This window comes from Polyodon spathula, chromosome 14 (assembly GCF_017654505.1).
Source record: "Polyodon spathula isolate WHYD16114869_AA chromosome 14, ASM1765450v1, whole genome shotgun sequence".
NCBI classification, from domain to species: Eukaryota; Metazoa; Chordata; class Actinopteri; order Acipenseriformes; family Polyodontidae; genus Polyodon; species Polyodon spathula.
Genome location: NC_054547.1, coordinates 1,978,510 through 1,992,573, shown reverse-complemented (window position 1 = coordinate 1,992,573; position 14,064 = coordinate 1,978,510). Strand labels below are relative to the sequence as shown.

The 14,064-nt window shown below is 37.3% G+C and overlaps 1 protein-coding gene across 1 annotated transcript in view; it reads right to left on the bottom strand.

Annotated features, from left to right (window-relative positions):
* Nucleotides 1-6,722: 6,722 nt before the first annotated feature.
* LOC121326458 (tetraspanin-1-like) overlaps nt 6,723-14,064 on the bottom strand; it is a 10,076-nt gene continuing 2,734 nt past the window's right edge. The window contains exons 4-8 of the mRNA XM_041269733.1: nt 13,844-13,918; nt 9,733-9,831; nt 8,722-8,862; nt 7,831-7,914; nt 6,723-7,478 (exon numbers count right to left, since the gene is read on the bottom strand). Coding sequence (XP_041125667.1) covers nt 7,416-7,478; nt 7,831-7,914; nt 8,722-8,862; nt 9,733-9,831; nt 13,844-13,918 — 462 coding nt within the window. The 3' untranslated portion in view covers nt 6,723-7,415. The remainder of the gene's footprint in view (nt 7,479-7,830; nt 7,915-8,721; nt 8,863-9,732; nt 9,832-13,843; nt 13,919-14,064) is intronic.

The following is a 14,064-nucleotide window of genomic DNA, read 5'->3' as shown; positions in this document are numbered from 1 at the left end:
CAATCTCCATTGCAACATAGCAGCCTTCTGGGAGATTAAACCAGGACCCCCTTCTCATTGCATTTGTTTTGATCTGATCAACTGGGAAGGGAGTGAAGCTGTTGCAGTAGAGGCAGTACTGTTCCCTGTGCAGAGAAGTCACGAGTAAGTTTATCAAGATGCGATGCTATCTGATCGGGTTGCAGTTTTACAGGGCTTTCTTAAACATGTAGAGACCAAAGGATCAGTTTTCAGTTTTTTTCTGAATGTAGTTTGCCATTGCTTCTTTAAACATCCACTAGGCTGATTGAGCAACTTAATTATTAAAGAGCGTTTGAAATGGCTTATCGTCTTGGTTGTGATGGTGATCCCTATTTTAAAAAAAAGCTGAGGGCTTCTAGCTATGAACTTCCTCCCTACAGTTTCCCTCGGGGTTTTGATTAAAGCAGACTCCCATGGACTCCTTATCTGCGGGGTCGTTCCATTGGAAACAAAAAGCTTGACTTGGTTTCAGTTAAACAGGAGGGGGTGCTGGCAACAACACCAAGCAACCGATGAATTCAATATGAATGTGTACCTTTAGTGAATATTTGTGTTATCTGTTGTGATAGCGTACATACGCTTTATCACAGTATTTGCATTTCATAGTTAGCACTGTTAGTCACTGAACCTTTTAAGCTTTTGCATATATATTTGCCTTTCTCAAGCTGTGTGGAACTTGATCATGTAAATATTTTTTCCCCTTTAGAAATGCATTTGTAATCATTGAAAAGGAATTAACTTCAGGGATTGGTAAATCTATCCAGTTTCTGTTTCTGGGCATGGTAAAAAGTAAAAAGATTGCAGAATGGAAACAAAAGGTGGCTACTTCATTTGATTAAACCAAAGAGACCAAACTCAAGCTCTTTATTGAAATAAAAAAAACAACATCAACAAAAACATTGAGAAATGTTCTGAGGCTTGATTAGAGGCTAGTTCAAAGGAGTATTGAATTGCGTTAAAAACAACATCAGCAAAAATATTGAGACAAGTTCTGAGGCTTGACTAGAGGTTTGTTCAAAGGGGGTTATTGAATTGCACTAAACTATTTCAAAACAGCCACTCTACACAGGAGGATTCAGCCCATTGAATTGTGTACTATATTGCTTCCTACACATTATATTTGTTAATGTTTTAAATAATATGCATGCTTTAAAATTTAATGTAGCGAACTAGTTGCCATTACTCGTAATAGCTATCCACATAACTACTGCAGCTGGTGAAGTTCAAAGTTCTCAATAAGAAAAGCAATTAGACAGGGATTAGTGAAGGCTGTGTGTCTCACGCCATCATGAGCTCACCACACAGGGAGGTATGAAAATCTATACAAATCCCTGTGGTTTAAACACCAAGGAACCAAGCCACCTCCTGTGTGGCTATCCTATGCAAATAACCCCCTGAGTGGAATTGCATGTCAGAATCCTGTAAAAACAAACTGCCCAGAATACTGATTCCTGCTAAGTCAATGAAAGCGGTATTGCTTTACTCTTGCGAGGGACCAGGGAGATTTCATCACAACCTTATTTTTAAAGTTATTTTCAATCGTATGCTTTTCTCCAGTGATTGTACTGGAACATTAGATGCATCTATTCAAATGAAGAAGCTATTAGGTTTATTTTCTCTTCATGTGATTGAAAGGTATTGGGTTGTATTGGTTAAGTGTTACCATACACTAGGATAGTTTGGGACGGTTCAGGCTTTTCAACTCACATCACAATGCATTCTGGTAAGTTTAGTTCTACTATGAAAGGTATCTGAGACAAGTAAAACGTCCCAGAATGTATTGAAAAGCGAATTCAAAAGCCTGAATGTTCCTAGTGTACATGGAGTCCTAACTCATGGTAGCCTTATATTGGGTTGTATTGAGTTTTGGTGCCCCCATGTTCATAGAGAACTCAACAGATAATTACTTTTCATCTTCATACTATCTGTAGCAAATGGCTGGTGCATGTCTGCAGAGGTGGGATAAATAATAAGAAGGATATTAGTATTGAAAAGTCATATAAATGTGAATGTTCAATATATCCCACATTTACCACAATTGGTCATTTCCTTTCAATTACAAGAAGAAAGAAAATGGAAAATGATTTAGCCAGCATTCTATTCTTCTGATCATATGTACTCTGAGGCTATATGCATTCCAGATTGCTCGAGAATATATGGCATGTATGTATCCATTTTTGTGACAAATGGGCAATTTAAAAGCAGTTAAAGGGCTTTTCCTCCTCATTCAAATGTCAAGTTCAGTGTTATATTACTGCAGACAGCCAGCTCACATCCACACAGACTAATAGGTAGAATAATTTTATCTAACAAACAAAGTAGAATTCTATCTTACAAGCCACGATAATCATGTTGAGAGCTCACTAGTTCTGTTCCAAATGGCCTCTGATTGAGTAAGGATTGTTCTTAAATGGCAAACAACATGCATGCCATTTCTCTTGATGACATGTCCCTCCTCACAGGAGACTAATATTACTGCAACAGTCTTCTAGTCAAAGACCATTTAATCTTCCAGCAAGCTGTGATGTGTGTATTATATATATATATATATATATATATATATATATATATATATATATATATATATATATATATATATATAATAGCAGGAAACTTACATCTGTATTTACAGGTTCACTGAAATCGGCCCAGAACAGAAACCTTCTAAGGAATAACAGCCTTGTTATAGATACAGTAGCTGGATGAGTATCAAAATAAGGATTTTGTCACATTATTATAAGGGACATTTTAACAAAGATCTGAAGCCAGGCTTTCCTGTAAAAATCATTTTAAACATATTGTGCTGTACTCATGCCCAGAGGCAGCTATAGGCTTCCTGTACTAGAACATGTGGTTTATACTTACTGTAAAGGACTCCCATGCCTTACAAATGACTTGTTATACCTCCAGATCACATCTCGGTAATCGCAATCGTTGATAAAGTAATTTTCATCATGAGTCAAAGGATTCATTGTTCATTTTCCAATTCTTCAGTTTTAAGGAAGTTGGCAGGGTATTTTGAAATCCATTTGTGAAATGTGTTTGTAAAACAGTACAAAGGATTCGGTAAGTTCCTCAAGTTGGGTTCTTTCTTTGTGACTAAATTATTGTAACAAACAGCCCCCATAGCCAAGCCTGGGAATTCAAAATACCACTGGGAAGATCATGCTGTACATCAACAAGAATAACACAGAATAAGAAAGTACAATGCAATGCTTAATTACAATCTGATTAAGTGGTTCCACAGAGATATGCAAACATGTAAGTGTGACATAAAGACAGATGGATGTACAGGCAGACAGGCACCTCTATATATCCCCCAAATCGAATACTCTCAATAACTTAGTTATGCTTAATAAAGTGAATGCCAAGTTTCATGTCAATTGGAAAAGTATTTCTCCAGATAACTGGATTTCATCCTTAGTGATAATAAACTTGCTATAGAGCACTTAATGCACAAAGACAGAGAGGAGGGCTCATGCAGCTGTTGGTTTTTTAAAAACACACAGGAGTGATCAGCTGCTCCTTGGACAGGGATCTCACTTTACTAGGATATAACCCACTTCATACTGCATGCACCAACCAACCCCCGCTAAGCCCACTGTGGGGTGTGATTCCTTCTCAGTGTGATTATGTTGTAATGGATTTCTAATTGATAGGCTAAGGTGAGGGCTGGGCTTTCTAACATCATAGTAATTCAAAGAAAACAGTCCTCTTCTGTTTGCTAGTAAAATAAAGGCTTTCATGTCCTTGGTCTCTTCTGGCTTCCTGCTTTGCATTTTCCAGAAGCTAATATGAGCTTTCATCCAGCTGGTATCAGCAAAAAGATGTAGGGTTAAAACAAAACAAAAATCCAATTCAAATAGTTTTTTGTTCAGCCTTTTGACTAAGGGTTGTATGTCATTTGTTTGTCTGGGGGAGTGAGTATGTGTGTGTGTGTGTGTGTGTGTGTGTGTGTGTGTGTGTGTGTGTGTGTGTGTGTGTTACGGGCACCCTGCAGTATCTTGCTGATATATATTTTTAACTACATTTCTCCACTTTCATTCAGAAGCATTCCCCAGGAAAGAGAACATTTTGATCACAAGAGCTTTGGTTTGTCCATTATTAATGCTCCGTCCTTCAACATAGTGATATGTTGTGGGGACAGTAAATAAGCATGGTGGCATGTGGGACCCTGATCTGGATACACTGCACCACAGCATGATGTTCATAATGAAGTGCTCTTTCTCCTGACGAACACTCCCAGATAAAAGGGTCCTTTTCTCAGAACAACAGCCAACTGCTGTTCGAGTTTAGTGAAAGCTATCAGATATCAAACCATAGCACATGCCTGTTGACCTATTCCTGACCTATTCCTGCTTCAAAGTATTAAAATACCTCCTCGTACTCTTCAGGGCAGAGTTCTCTTAACCTTACAGAGGGGCGTTTCTTTAAGTGCTGTATCTGCTCCCACAGTGACAGAGTGCTTCATAAACAACACAATATAAGTAAACAATTATTGCAGAACATGGTGTTGTTATTTATCTGCATTATGAGCACTTTGTCATGATGTGTGTAAATGAGAATGGCATCCACACGCGCATCAATAGCCCGAAACAAAGCAAAATAACACATGCTTTCCTTACGGTCTGTGGCTTGTCTAGTGTACACTCTGATTGTTAAGGCTAATGGTGTACACATTGACCTAGTTTAAAGTCTATCTGGACTGAACAAAAGTGGTAACAATTTATTTTAAGATACATTAATAACAATATACGTTAATTACTGATGTCATGAATCTTGTTTCTAATGAGCTGATTTCATATGAACTATCCATTAACTAATCAATGATCCATGTAGCTCTTGTTAGTATCAGACCCTCATTATGTATTGCTGTCATACTTACATAAGGTCACTTGTGAGGGTTAGGGACTCATTTGAATGGGACCTAGTGATACACCATAAAGAGCTGGCCTCTAAGCTTAACACATCTTTTTTTTTGGTCTTGGAAAATCGAAAATCTAACCTGATATTTTCAGACTGAACATACTGTGTCACTTTCTATTGACAGACAATTCTATGACTAGTCCAATATTCAGAGAGGTGTCAGAGGAGCTTGCTTCAAGTTACAATTTCTCTGTGAACTGTCCCCGAACCTTTTTATGGCATTTAGGTTAGGGGACAGTTCACAGAGAAATTGCAACTGAAGCAAGCTCCTCTGACACCTCTCTGAATATTGGACTAGTTTAATAAGAAGGTGTGCCACAAATAATAATAATAATAATAATAATAATAATAATAATAATAATAATAATAATAATAATAATAATCTCTGTTGATGCATTTCATCCAGGTTAATAAATGCGTACAAAACAAAGAAAGAGTACTGATCTGATAACACAGGTGTTGTAGCCAGTATTTGGAGCAGTCTTATCACACTGCAAATAGCCACCTTATCGCAATGCAAATACTGTATTTATATCAGGGATACAGACCAGTGTCCATTGTCACTGTTGTTTGTTTTTTTCACTTGGTGATTTCACTGAAAACATTGTGAAAATCCTGTATACCCAGCTGTGCTTTTTCAGCCTGTGATTACAGTATGATGCATCCATGATGCCTGTTTGAAGAAGCTTGTATCCAGTGGGTATTTTTTAAATGCGAGAAGCGAGAGAAAGGATTGAAGGGAATGTTTTAGGACTGGAGTTGTAAACACACCCCATAGATGAAACTAGTAAGTGCACATCAAAATGTAAAGGCAGGGTCCTACACAAAGGCTTCTATACCATGCCATTGCACAAACACTCACCAGATAGCTCATGTGTTGTCATGAATGCAGAGGGGCTGTACGCACATCTGGTGTGTCATTTTCATCCTGACCTTGTTTTTAAAGTCCTTCAGGGACTAGAGCCATCCTGTCTACTAACTCTGTATATTCCTATTAGTTCTTTGAAAAACCATTAGTTCTTCCAAAATATTGTCTTTTTCCTGTTTCCGCTGTCCTCGTTTAAGAAACTCTATTCCCTTTGACATTAGGCCGGCTGAAACATTGGATTTTAATTCTAAATTGAGTACTTGAATGTGCTTTTATGTAATTGGTTGCAGTTGGAGTGCATTGCACATCTGAGCTCGCTTGTTTTGAACTTTGTACAGAGCTCTGAGATGCCATGGTGCAAAGGCCACTATATAAAAATATATTTGTAATGTATTGTATTGTATAATCTCTATATTCATCAAGGGGTTTTGTGACATCATAAACCACAAGAGAGAAGCTTGATGTCACTGCGGATGACAAAGGTTACACGGAACACCATGATGTTGTTTAGGGCAAACTGTCTCGGACTTGACTGGACAATGAAATTACTTAGGGAGCAATCCACCAGTGGATTATTGACCCAGGACACCTGGAGAAATAGAATATCAATAGGTCTATACTAGAGGCAGCAACTCAAAGAAGCAAACCACTTATGAAAGTCAATGGCAGGGAATCTGAACCACTCCACTGACTGCATTTTAATTAAGTGTGATTTCTTATGTTAAATGTTATGATTATTAATAACAATTTTACATGGCCCCTAAGGAGAACAAGTTCCATATTACAGTGTTATCAATGCAAATGGTCTGATGTAATAAAAAATTAAACAGTCACTTTTATCTTCCTTCATTCAAAATACCAAATCTTTTTTAAACATTACATTACTGAGTTGAATTGACCACAAACATTTACTGTATACAGTATTTAATGTATTTTTTAAATTACATTATCAAAGTCAAAAAGTGTTTCGAGACAGTATTTTGGAAAACCTGTACTACTCTGTTATAGCCTTGAATGTTTAAGGCACTATGGGAAGGAAATGTCAGGAGAAGCCGTTATAAAGCTGAGTGCTTCATTATGTTGATAACAATGAGCCTTTGCATGAGGTTCATACATTTTAGGCTGGCATTATAAAGATCTGCCACTGCTTGGATCATTAAAATAGACCTCACTTTCTTTTCAAGTTACACTAATGCACCACACACCTGTGGGATTTAAAAAATGAATAAATAAAACACAAGCTGTAACAGCTAACATTCATGGTATGACACTTCAAGTGTAAATGTGCGCAAGCAAGGGTTTGAATTGAAGAAGAACTGCAAAGATTTCAAGGTACACAACACTCAGCCACAGCTTCCTTGTGTCAGCTGCTCAAATCAAAATTGTTTTCATGTCACAGCATGAACTCTGCACAAGGGTAGAACTCCTGAAAAATATAAATCCGCTCCAACAAGCTGCTTGAAAAGTTACCAGTAAAGTTTGATGAAACTGTGATTCATTACTTTTTGTTCTCCCCAAAAAAAGCATTCTGATTAAATATGTTACAGAAATTTCTACAAAAATATTTGCAGCTCTCCTATTGCAGATCACTGATTGTCTTCTAATTGGCTCCATTCTTGTCGATATGACAGTACAGGACCATGGACACTACCATAGCAGCAATCTGTAAAATAAATACATACATAGATAAGATGATTGAGGTGCTGCATACTCCCAGCTGCTGACCAGCAAAACCCAGCCTTCCTCAGCTTTATATATATTTCAATGGATGTTGGGAGTTTCATTTCAATATCATCCACAGCAGCTTTTAGGTGCTTGAACCTAGAATTTGAAGCATCACGCCTCATTAAGTCTTATAATGTATTTATACAGACAAGTCCTGAAGAAAAAAAAAACAGTTTGATTTATAAATTACAGATCCATTGAATTTGCACAGCAGTGTTTTAAAAAGCATTGGGCTATCTCCCTTTACACTCTGTATCACACTTGAACCATTCTGTTTAAAACACTCTTACCTCGAGAGCACAGATTCCGGCTGCAATCCCCCCGACAATGTTTGCATTCTGTTTCAGGGTCAGCAGCAGTTTATTAAAGCAGCCCTGAAGGTTGAATGAGGAAATAAACAAGATTGAGACATGCATGAGGAAAAGCACGGTCCCCTTTGCATCTCAGACCCCCAGTGGAATTCCATCAGCTAAACTTCAATGGAATAATAAAATGCACTTTAAGGGAATAGTGAAACGCACTTTAATGGAATAGTGAAACACATTTTAATGGAGTAGTGAAATGCACTTTAATGGAGTAGTGAAACACTTTAATGGAATAGTGAAACACATTTTAATGGAGTAGTGAAACGCATTTTAATGGAATAGTGAAACACACTTAGTGGAATAGTGAAACACACTTTAATGGAGTAGTGAAACACACTTTAATGGAGTAGTGAAACACACTTTAATGTAATAGTGAAACACACTTTAATGGAGTAGTGAAATGCACTTTAATGGAATAGTGAAACACTTTAATGGAATAGTGAAACACACTTTAATGGAATAGTGAAACACATTTTAATGGAGTAGTGAAATGCACTTTAATGGAATAGTGAAACACTTTAATGGAATAGTGAAACACATTTTAATGGAGTAGTGAAACGCATTTTAATGGAATAGTGAAACGCACTTAGTGGAATAGTGAAACACACTTTAATGGAGTAGTGAAACACACTTTAATGGAGTAGTGAAACACACTTTAATGTAATAGTGAAACACACTTTAATGGAGTAGTGAAATGCACTTTAATGGAGTAGTGATACACACTTTAATGGAATAGTGAAATGTACTTTAATGTAATAGTGAAATGCACTTTAATAGAATAATGAAACGTGCTTTCCCTTCCAACGCTTTTCTTACCTCGATAGCGCTGCTCTCAGCAGCCTTGGGACTACACGTCGTGGTGTTGCTCCAACAGCAGAATGGTGGGTAGGAATGATGGGAACTGTAGTAACTTGAGTCACTGAAGTCGGTGTAGTTGGTGAAGCCACAGCACTTTAACTATTAACAACAAAAGGCAGTACAGTAGTTTAGGGAAATACATTTGAGAAATTATTTTTTTTTATCAAAAATACTTTATAAGTATAAAAGAAAATAGCGTTAACAGAATCATATAAACACTAGATACAAGCAAGCAAAGACATGCAAGTCACAACATGCCCTAATGTATACGTTTGTATCATAACAGACGTCTATGCAGTCAAATCAAAGAATTGACTGACGATTCAAACTAAAACATTACATTAAATACTATGAATATATTAGCATTTCCACCCCATTTCTTATACTCTCTTCCAATCTTAATCTTAACCTAATCTGTTAAAACTTGTTTCAAACTAGTCCTTTGTTTGTGGTGTTGTGTTTTCACACTGTGTCTCCACTCCTCCACACATCTTAATTAGACACCTGCTAACTTTGACTCTCTGCACAGATGCCAAGATATGAGAGACTGCCAATGTCTTGCTTAGCTAGTTACATGCTTTAAGCTGTATCAAAATATGAAAATAAAACTTTAACATAGAAGTAAAGAAGCTTATAATCAAATACATAATTAATACTTTATGCAGAATGTCATCTCCTACAGTATTTAAAAGTCCTAAAGATATAACACCAACGCACCACCACACACACATGTGCACACAGGCTCACAATGACAATAGTTGCAGCTTTGTAGTCATAATAATGTGGAGAATATGCACAGTATTGACTCTTACAAAGGCCAAAAGGACGGGAAATAGATTTTAAAAGCTGACCCTGCAAAAATGTGTTTGTACAGTGCAAAGGGTAGCTTCAAATGCAGTTACACAAGCTCAAATCAAGATTTAGAGAAGAAAGCAAACATTACAAACCAATTCCAAAACCCAGGCTCACCTCTGTCATTGTTGTGTTCCATATCTGTGTTACATCTGACTGGGTCCCGTAGTCAGACTTTAATGTCGGTGTTGCCCACGCCTTCAGGATGCTTTCTGCCTGTGTATTAAGAACAAACAGGGCAGTCAGTGTGCTGACAGACACAGTCTTTGAAGTCACAGCAAACGTAGAGTTGTAAGAATTACTATTCTGCAGAGTCTGAGTAAAGCAGCAATCAGCACAAACCCAAGCCGCTGTTTCTTCACTTGCTTTACTTGGAATGATAAATTAGTGTGAGCAACACCATTGACCAACAAATAATCAAATGATCGTTTCGTGCAGTGCTACTGGCTATTAAGTAGTCAGACACTGCAAATATCAACAACAACACTCTCTATATAGACAAAAGTATAACAAAGGAAAGACTATGCAACCTCTCAAACCTTCCCAAATCCACAACTACAAATACAGTCTTTTCATCCAGTATTTTTTTATGGTTTCTGAACAAGTCTAAACATTGAATAGCTTTAAATGCAGTTGCAGTACATGAACTCAAAGCAAGCTCAAAGAAAGATTTAGAGACAGCAAAACCTAGAGAAACAGCAAACATTACAAACAATACGAAAAAGGAGCTCAAATGTAAAGCCACAACATTACATGTTTTTTTACCACTCCTGGATATGATTTTGAATCAGTCTTCCAGCTTAATACTCAAACTTAATAGAAAAAAATAAAAGTAATCCTCAATTTGTTTTTAACACACTAGAGCTCAACTCACAAACCAGCAGAAAGAGCCTTCTATGAAAATCTTATTAACAGCAAACAGCAATGACTTTATGAACCACTGCAATAATAAAATAAGAATATCAAACTCTGCGGCCAAATCCGATGACTCAAATTCAAATACTGACAGGCCTACTTCCTTGAGTCTTGCGACACCAAAACATATTTTTGATTATTTTTTTTTATGAGCCAACTAGATTTAATTAATTCAGGCAAAACCTACTTATTCATTAGACCCCATTCCTACTAAGCTATTGGAAGAAATATTATCTAGGATTGATTTTACTATTCTAAATATCATTAATAACTCCCTTTACTCTGGCATCATTCCTGACTCATTTAAGGTTGTCATGGTAAAACCACTGCTTATAAAACCTACTTTGGATCCAGGAGTTTTTAATAATTGTAAGCCTATTTCTAATCTCCCCTTTTTATCAAAAGTATCAGAAAGAGTGGTGGCAACTCAACTAAACTCATTTCTTGCATCGCATAACATGAGAAATTTCAGCCTGTTCACAGTACTGAAATGGCCCTTATTAAAGTGATAAACAATGTGCTATTATCTTCTGATTCAGGCCTTGCCTCTGTTCTCATCCTTCTAGATCTAAGTGTAGAATTCGACACCATCAACCATCTGATTTTAATTGACTGCCTCGAGAATCTTGTAGGACTGTCAGGTTGCTCCCTATCTTGGTTTAAATCCTGTCTTTGAAATAGGTTGCAATATGTTCAAATTGAGGAGCACCCCTCCTTCTTATCTAGAGTTACGTGTGGTGTCCTGCAGGGCTCTGTTCTTGGACCAATCTTGTTTTCCTGTATATGCTCCCCCTGGGTGATGATGTCTGTAGAAACGATAAACTTTCACTGTTGTGCTGATGACACACAATTGTGATTCCACATCTGCAAATACATTAACTACCTGTCACTGATATTAGAGGTCAACACATCTTCCATTGTTAAATTCTGATAAAACAGAGGTCATAATTTTGAGGTCAAGAAATCAATGAGAGGGTAAATCTGTACAGTAGACAGCTACCCCATTGAGTCAAAGACAGAAATTAGAAATGTGGGTTTTTTGACCATGATCTTTCATTTCAATCCCACATTAGGAACATCACTAAAATGTCTTTTTTTTCCACCTCAGAAATATTGCTAAATGAAGACGCTTTCTCTCAGCACAGGATGCTGAGAAACTGATACACACCTTTGTAATTTCTATTAGATTACTGTGATGGTCTATTTTCTGGTTTTCCAAATTGTGTTTTTATCCAGAATTCAGCTTGTGCAAAACGCTACTGCCAGGATCCTAACAAAATCAAGAAAGTTTGACCATATTACGCGGGTATTGGCATCCCTACATTGGCTCCCAGTACAATACTGGATTGATTTTAAAATCCTGCTCTTAACCTATAAAGCCTGTAATGGGTTAGCTCCATCCTACCTGAGTGACATATTTGTCCCATGTGTTCCAGGTCGCTCCAATCCCAAACATTTTAAAAGGAACACACCTAGTAGAGCATTCGGTTACAGGGCCCCTAAACTGTGGAACGAATTGCCAGCCTTTGTAAGGGAGGCACCAGCTGTGGCATTTGTATAGTTTATCATATACATGACTACTATTGTTGCCTTTTTACTGTATGTTTTATTGTTTTTATTATTTTATCGCACTTATGTATTTTTTTGTACTTAATTTGTCGGACTGCTTCTAATGCTTACTGCTTTGTACTTTTTCTTATTTTGCCCATGTGAAGTGCTCTGTGGAAAATTGTTGCAAAGGGCGCTACATTAAATAATGATTTGATTGGTTTGATTGAGCGTGTGGGGCAGCAACTCAGATATCTAATGACCTGTTTAAAAATGATTACCAGAGCCTAGGTCTCCATGATTACTTTGAAGGAAATGAGTGTCAGGGTGAATGGTTTTATGCAAAAGGAGACTGGATTGAGAAAGGGATTTATCTTCAGTACAATGGGGCTAGCAGATCATGGCACAAGGGCATTGCCCTGGGGTCTGCCTGCTACGATAATCACAGCCATACATGTTTACTGTTCCCCGTCTTTCAATTAAACATCTTGGAGTTCCACGGAACCGTCACCTGGAACAGGCCCCAGTATGAGCAAGATCCCAGCCTCTCTATTTTACATTTGGGCTGCAGAACTGATCCAGAGATTAGGGGAGATCATTCCAAGGTTTGGATTAGTTGTAAATCCCTCTGTCACCAAGAAAACGGACCTGGTTGGTACTCATCAGAAACCATCAACCCAACCCAGTCTGGAGGGTAGAGACTGAAGTACAGGAGAACACTCCGTTATTCCTTTATTTGAGAATCTCAAGTAAAAATCAGTTCAAATCATTAACAGTATCAATACGTCAGGCTATAAGCATGACACTAAAGGTTTTCACGATTATTAACAAATAATTATTGTGATAACATTTTAATTACAGAAGTTATTAAGTACTTATAATCCCTTTATGTTCTCATAACACTGTAATGGCATTGCCTGTTAAATAATACAGTGCTTGCCAAACATTCCAACTGTATAACACCCTTTATTACACATGTACATATCTTTATTACACGTGTACATATCATTTTTTGATTGTTTCTAACAGTGCTATAAATTAAAGCATTCCCAACAATTTGCCCAGCAGCTAATGTTGAAAATCTTAATCAGCCTCTGTTTTGGGGAACGCCCTCGCCATGCAGTGTTTTTATCCACAACACACACGAATGTTTTCAGTACTAATGTTATTGGCTTGGTTAAATTGAATACTCGTAGGGTGTGTCTTTCTGTGTGTATAAACATATAAACACCGCACGACAGTGGTGTGCAAAAATGTTATTAACCATCATCAAAAAATCTCCATCCACCCCCAAAACAAAGTCCTGGCAACGTCATTGCTGCATGATACACAGCGCAAAGAGTTTCCTACAAAATAACATCCACTATTAAACAGCCCTGGCTTGTCATTACAAACCCATTGCGTCTCACAGATTAGCATTTCTGGAGACGGAATTAATTGAGGACAGGTTTAATATTCTTTATTCGAATGTTTGTACCCTACATACTTCACCAGAGAACTGGTAATTATTATACATTTCAGGAAACCGGGAAACATTTATATGTAAATAGGCTGCTTTGCATATAAAATGCTGCTACCTCACTATTCAAATTTAATAAATTGATCAAAGTGAGAGCTGATGAAAGTAGCCAGAAGCAATTTGGGAGTCATTGTGTCTGCGGCTGTACTGAAAAGGCATAAACTGAGATCATTTAATACAACCAGGAGCTGGAGAGAATTCCAAATGAGCCAGATAAAATAAGGAAAATAAAGGAAGATGACTTACAAACGAAGAGTAGACCAGGGCCACGACAGCAGCAGCCAACTCTGCGATGAAAATAACCATGACAATGGCAAAGAACTGGAAGAGAAACACACAGATACAGAAATGAGACTTTCACACAGTGAACTGGATAATTTTGTTATCTTTCTCTTTGCAGGGGTTACTCAAAATGACCCAACTCCGTACACACCTTCAATTAGAATTTCATGACGTAGTTACCAGAG